At 40.3% G+C, this 6,551-nt stretch overlaps 1 protein-coding gene across 1 annotated transcript in view; it reads left to right on the forward strand.

The window, feature by feature from the left end:
- Window positions 1-1,055: 1,055 nt before the first annotated feature.
- LOC103777633 (chromosome unknown open reading frame, human C12orf5) overlaps window positions 1,056-6,551 on the forward strand; it is a gene marked incomplete at its 5' end in the record, with an annotated part of 6,839 nt that continues 1,343 nt past the window's right edge. Inside the window, 3 exons of the mRNA XM_008945191.1 lie at window positions 1,056-1,093; window positions 2,646-2,767; window positions 4,383-4,460. Coding sequence (XP_008943439.1) covers window positions 1,056-1,093; window positions 2,646-2,767; window positions 4,383-4,460 — 238 coding nt within the window. The remainder of the gene's footprint in view (window positions 1,094-2,645; window positions 2,768-4,382; window positions 4,461-6,551) is intronic.

Here is a 6,551-nt window from a genome sequence, read left to right on the forward strand (position 1 = left end):
AATTCATCCGTCAGGCTGCATGCACTTGCACACACTGTGCTTTCCTGGTGCTACTCGGAAAACTGAGCACTCTGCTCCTCCCCTACCTGCACCTCAACTGTTGACCAGCAGGATGGACCCCATCCAGCCTGCCACGCTTTCCTGAGAAGGCTGGAAATAGCTGTCAGGGCATTGAGTGAGCCTGAAGAATTAAGGTGCTGCCCGTTGTGCCGGAAAGAGTTTGAAGTGTACTAAAATACAGTGTTTCTCTTAAAAGTGGTGGCCCTCTGTGATCAGTTGCCTGTTTGGGCATAAAACCCAACTCTCTGTATAAAACCCAAGCAGCACACTTGGACTTGCTACTGCAAAAACTTAAGCAGGTGATGTTTCAGTCAGGTGAGGAGTCTGGACAAAGTCAGCATGCTTAACTTGGTGCAGGTCAAGTTTTGTTGTTAGATTTTTCCTCCCAAGTAAATCTACTTGTGGTTTTGGTCACTCTTCTTTTGAAATACCAATTGTGATTTCAAGGCAGGATATTTTTATTCCTAAAGAAGGTGAAAGATGAACTAGTAGAAGGTTCTACTAGTTTTTCTAGATCTCTGGGCTCTTATGCTCTGTTTCTCCAGGATGTGCAGCATGCTCTGCTGCTGTCTCTGAGAAACTTTTGAATTGGCTTCCCTTTAAAAGTGCAGAGGTCCAGTTGGCTGGCACACACTTTCCCTAAGAGAGCTCCAGAGTCTTCCTACACCTTCCCCCTTTTCAGCCTGGAGGTCTAATTGTGATGCATAAGTTTTGTTGCACTTATGATAACTTTAACAAATTACTTTCCTTCCTTTTATTCCACATGGGTTTGTCTTAGTAAATATTGATGGCATGGTTCAGGTTGACTACTTGAAAACATTTTGGGGTTTTTTTTGTAAAGTCTTTTTGAAAAGAGGCTGTGCTGTACTTTATCTCATTTTTCAAAGTCAGACTCTGCTGTCTTCTGTTGGTATCTAATACAATAATGTTTTTGAACATTCCATAGAGTCATTGTGACTTAATTTGTTTTGTTTTTGTTTTTTTTTCTCTTTCAGTGGAGAAATAAGATATAACAAAGACAAAATACTGCAAGGTTAGTACCAGTTATTCTGCTAGCTTGTTAGAGATGGAAAATTATTCTTCCCTGCAAAATGTGGAATCCTGTAACCAACTGCTGGAATGTTAAATATTATTATGGAACAATATTGTAAACCTTAAGGAACTTTACTTGTAAGCCAAGATGTTGGTAGGTTTACAGAACTATGAAGATTCTAAGTTGTTCTCCACAGAATATCAACAAATCGTGATGCATTTCTGGTATCAACAGGACTATTAGAATAGTTCCTTTTTTTTAAAATAGGAAAAAATTTTACCTGTTATCACATAAAGCAATAACAGCCCTTGCTACTAAGGGTACCAGGGTGTCCCATAGCACTGTGTTAAATCTCATCAGTATGAAGCCTGGGAGAGGACTTCTGGGGCTCAGATGAGAAGTGAGAGCTGCACCTCTGGTGAAGAACCAGCCAGGTGCACGTTTGTACAGTGAAGTTGGTAAGGAGCTGCAGAAGGATGGATAAAGGTAAAGGAGGCTCCTGCCCTAAGGAGGTAATCTGTGACTTACAAAAAACCCTATGGTACAGCAAGGAAGAATGGAAAGTAAAGATTGTTTACATGCTTGAATTGTTCATTCCCAGCACATTCTAGAAAGGCAGTCTTTAGAGAAAAAAAAATAAATTAAAACCAGACTTACCTGGGGTGACTGCTGACTTGTACACCCAGCACTGAAAACTCTGAGGTGCTTGGATGTCTGCTGGAGAAAAACTGAGGCTGCCCACTACAAGGAACCTAGTGGGGTTGTATTCTGGATAAATAAACTTTGTACAGTGCTGTGTGCAGTGTGGAAGAATCGTTCCACCAGATTTTCCTACCTCTGTTTTAACATTGCAATTTACAGTTCTTGCTACATGGCTTTGGGCTCATTAGTAAACTGAATGAAAAACATTCCCCTGCTTTATGTTCTTAAAAGTAATGATTATGTCTTTTAAATTCCTGGCCCTCTGTGTCATATGACACGTAGTTGGTTCCTCTGCCCTGCCCAGTGTAGGAAGTGTTAACGGTGGGGAATGGGGAGGAGCAGGCATTTCATATTTGCCAGAACCTGACTTTCCCAATTTTTCCATTCTGTGTATTTTAGTATTGACACCATTACCTCAAATGTATTGTCCTTTTTGTTATTTACAATCAACACATCTCTTCACGTGGAGTTTCAGTTCTGAGGTTCTTCTTGCAGGAAGCCTACCAGTGACCATTCTAAAAAGGACAAGTGATATGAAATTACTTTACATTTCTACATTTAGAAAATGTAGGCCTCTGGTTTATGTTTAAATGTGTCACATCTGCACATTAATATAAAGGTCAGTGCTAATTATCCTTCTGTCTTACTGGTCCGTACTCCCCTGTTTCATATAATTTGTGTGACTGAGTTTAGGGAAGACCAGAGGAACAATGGCTTTTGCTGGTGGTTGGCTCTGAAGGAGAAGCATGTTATGATGACTGAGCAGGTTCTTCATTGCTGCCATGCTTGCTCAGCTGCTAAATGATCTGAAATTTGCATGTCTAAATGTTGATGGGGTTTTATTTTGTAGGTCAAGGAGTGGATGAGCCGCTTTCTGCAACTGGCTTCAGACAAGCAGATGCTGCTGGCTTATTCCTCAGTAAAGTGAAGTTCACTCACGTCTTCTCAAGCGACCTCCTTCGAGCAAAGCAGGCAAGTGCTTCTTGAGGCTGTAAATACTAGCTTTGGAATTTTGCATCCACTTGCTGTTGATAATGCAAAAATAATACAGGGACAGAGAGCTAAAAGCTGTTTTGGTGGACTCAGAACCACAGTTTGAGTTGTGGAGGATTTGAGAAGGTCTCTATGGGTAAGGAAATGAGGAAGCAGTGAAGGCCAGCTTGCTTTGCAGGGTGTCTTGCAGTGCTGTTTGTACGGATTCGCCATTATTTTCTGCGTGTAGGTTCTTGCTGAAGGAGCAGTCAGGAATTAGAGCTAACACAGGCTGGAACAGTTTTTTCTTGGAAGGAACAAGAAAGATGGGCTGTGTTGTTGTGCTGTTGCAGCTGTACGAGGTTTTTCTGAGCAGTGCAGACCAGTATAGGCAGCACCAGAGTCACTACAAGGATCACAAGACATGCAGAGAGGTTGGATTTTGCCGGGAGTGTAATAGCACAGCTCCCACCTTGGTGCACTATTTGAATAGGTTAATAAAAGAGGGAAAAAAAATTAAAATAAATTACAGGGTTACAGGGTTGTAAAATATTTGAAAAATCAGGGAGATAGAATTCTTAAAGTAGAGGCATGGATGAGCTGTTCTGGGAAGGTCACATCTCCTGTGGAAGTTGTGTCCTCAGTTCTCTCTGCCATTACTGACGCTGTGACTTCTGGAGACATGCAGGCTTCACATGACTGAATCTGCTACACGATTCTGGATAACCCTCCTGGTTACTTGTCTTTTGCACTGTCCTGCCACTAAAGTTTGTGAAGCTTTGCTGTAAACCAGATCAAAAAAATCTAGCATAAATCCTTTTTTTTCTTTTTGTTAAAACTTATGTCATCAACATTGCTCATCAGTTTTGCAGCACAGCCCCATAAACTGCTGTAGCAGCTCAGCTTGGGCAGAAAACAAACCAGAGAGACAGGGAAGGAGGAGTGCATTAAATAGATATTTTTAAATGCATATAAACTGCCTGACAAGTCAGCTTCCTTTCAGTGTGTGAAGGGCAGTGATTTAATATATAAAACTATTAATAGTGCTTTATAATGTTCCTAAGACTGTGCTGTGTGCTTGCCTTAGGGGAATTGGTTTTGAATGTGCAGCATTCACTTGAGAGTGAAGTTGGTTATTTTTTTCCTCATGTTAGAGACAACTTGTTCTGTGAGAAGCATTTGCACTCTCAATGTAGAGGACAGACCTGAATTTGTCATTTGCATAAAGGAAATGTGTTTTGTCATGTTTGACATGTCAGCATGATTGCCTTTTGAGTGGCAGTTTACTCAAGAGAAGATGTGGCTTTTATCCTGGTAAATCCTGCAGCTCTCCTGCATCTTGTCCCCCACCTTTCATGCATGCAAAGTGTCTTCAACTGTTCTGCACTTTGAACTGTGAAAAAACTTTCAGAAAACTGCAGCTTTTCTGCCTTTTATGACCTGGCACAGGCCATATATGCAAGCCTGACTGACACCACTAGCTGAAAAACTTTTAATCTTCTTTGTTTGGGTTTTGGGTACCACTTGTGATTCACATTGGCTGTGGTGGTGTAATATGATCTAGCTGTCTCAAGAGAAAACAGCTCATTGATGTGACTGTATGTTCACTTTCTAGACTGCTGCCACAATTCTAGGAAAAAATAAGGTCTGCAAAGATTTGGAAATCAAATGTGATGCACGTCTTCGAGAGAGAGTAAGTGCCAAAAGGTGTTGTTTTAATACTGAACACTGAACAACTTGAAAATGTAACTTACTGCTGATGGGTATCTTGGCTTATTAAATGGTAGCTTTAACAGTGGAGAGCAGTATTTCACGTGTTTTTCATCACTGAAAACCCAACTCTTCTGCTCAGGTATTACTACTGATGGTTAGCAGACCTGTGAACCAAAGCCAGTATTCAGTGATCAGTGCTGTAACTGCGATGCTTTAATGATTTCAGTGAAGTAAGATTTACACGTAGAGGGAATTACATGTTCAGCTGTTTTCTGCTCCCATATGTGAAGTGTTAGATACTCCTTCTGCCTGATGGCACAGCTGAGCGTTGGCTTTTCAGCTGTTTATACCTTTTCATTTACACAGAGACTGCTGGGAAGCTTTCTGCTGCCCCTGGAGCACTCTGGTTTCCTGATCAGCCTCTCTGCCCGATAACGGGCGTAGCTGTACCCCCTGTCCCATTTTGAGTGTGTTTGCATCAGAACGAGGTCATATGCTGTCTGTTTCTGCTAATATGAATCAACTTTGGGATGCTACACCGAGAGTGTCAGCTGAATGTTAAATAAGGAAATGCCATCCCAGTTTGGTTTTGTAGCGTTTGGCCTGCAGGGAAATAAGTGTTCAAGGAGTGGAACACATTCGATTGTAGCATTTCCTGTTTGGATCTTCTTTTTCTGCCAGATATTCCAGTTCTTCCCCTGACACTAGCAAGTTAAATGCCTCCCACTCTTCTTTGGTTGCTGTGCCACCTGACATATTTGAAAAAATTAGAGCTCGTGATACAGAATTTTAGACAGAATAATCTTTAGTCTCTGTTATTTTTGTTTGTTTGCTTTTCCCCTTTCATGGTGTTTGTTTGGATGTATAAAAATGCTGGTACAGTGTCTGAGAGCCACAGGTTTTAAGTCAGTGCTCTGGGTGACTAGAATTAAGTTTGAATTACATGAAAAAAAAGTTAATTCCTTTAAAAGCACATATACTGTTGACCCTACTAAGAAAGTTTTATTTTGTCGTGCTTTGATTACATGAGAGAATTCTGGAGAAAATCTTGTAAGATGAGAATTGAATTTTCATCTTTTCCAGAGCATGTATTTCTTCATGTCATTCTTAGTGTTCTTAAATTGCCAATATTTTGCCTTAGAGAAAGAAAGGTGTCAAGAGGCTGAAGTAAATGTGTTTCAGTAAATCCTGAAGACTGTAATAAATTAGTTATTTATAGTTATTTATATACAGGGCAGCTAATTGCATACGCACAGCAAGTGGATAGTGACATGAGAGTCAGAAAAGCCTCAGTAATTCGTGTGTGTCCATATCCTAGTCATCAACATCTGTATTTCAGGATTGGGTGTAACTGAGTATTCAACAGTGTAGCATCAGCTTTGAGTTTCTCAAAATACTCGTCCTAACTGCAGCATTTTTCCTGTGTTTGGACATTCCAAGGAAAGACAAAGCTTTCCACTTGAATATACTTTTCCTGTTAGTGGTAGTGCAGTATGAATCTTTGGGTGGAGAAGTATTAATCAGTTTTACCAATGTTAGAGATCTTCAAGGTTACAAATGGTAATGGACATCCAAGTATATCTATCTTATAAAATATGTTACCTATTATAACTACTGTGTTTTATAATGAGACTTCTAGTGATCCAGAATAAGTGGCTGGTGTGTGTGGGTTCTTACTACTTCTTCCCATATGGGCCTTGTATTTGGAGGTCTCAGGAATAAGCACATTGTTGAAGATAGTTAATTGCATCTTCTCTGAGTCCCTGTTAGCATATGGTTTTAAGATCTTTTTTGCCTTTCTTGTTTTCTGGATACACTGTCCACAGCAGTAATGTATGTCCTGTGTGCCCTGAAAAAATGGGGGTAAAGCTGCCTTATTTATTTTGAATACGTAGATTTCAGAGGCCTGCAGAGAAATTGTTTCTTACTTATGAAAAATAATTCCCTGTAGTTCTACAAGTGAAAAGTAACCCGAGTTTATCCTGGTATGAACAGCTATATAAAGAGGTGCTTACAATGTGACCTCACTTACAAAGACACTTGAATTTTGTATGCTGAGAATGAGTGTCAG

Source organism: Merops nubicus, unplaced genomic scaffold (assembly GCF_000691845.1).
Source record: "Merops nubicus isolate BGI_N331 unplaced genomic scaffold, ASM69184v1 scaffold16058, whole genome shotgun sequence".
Lineage (NCBI taxonomy): Eukaryota > Metazoa > Chordata > Aves > Coraciiformes > Meropidae > Merops > Merops nubicus.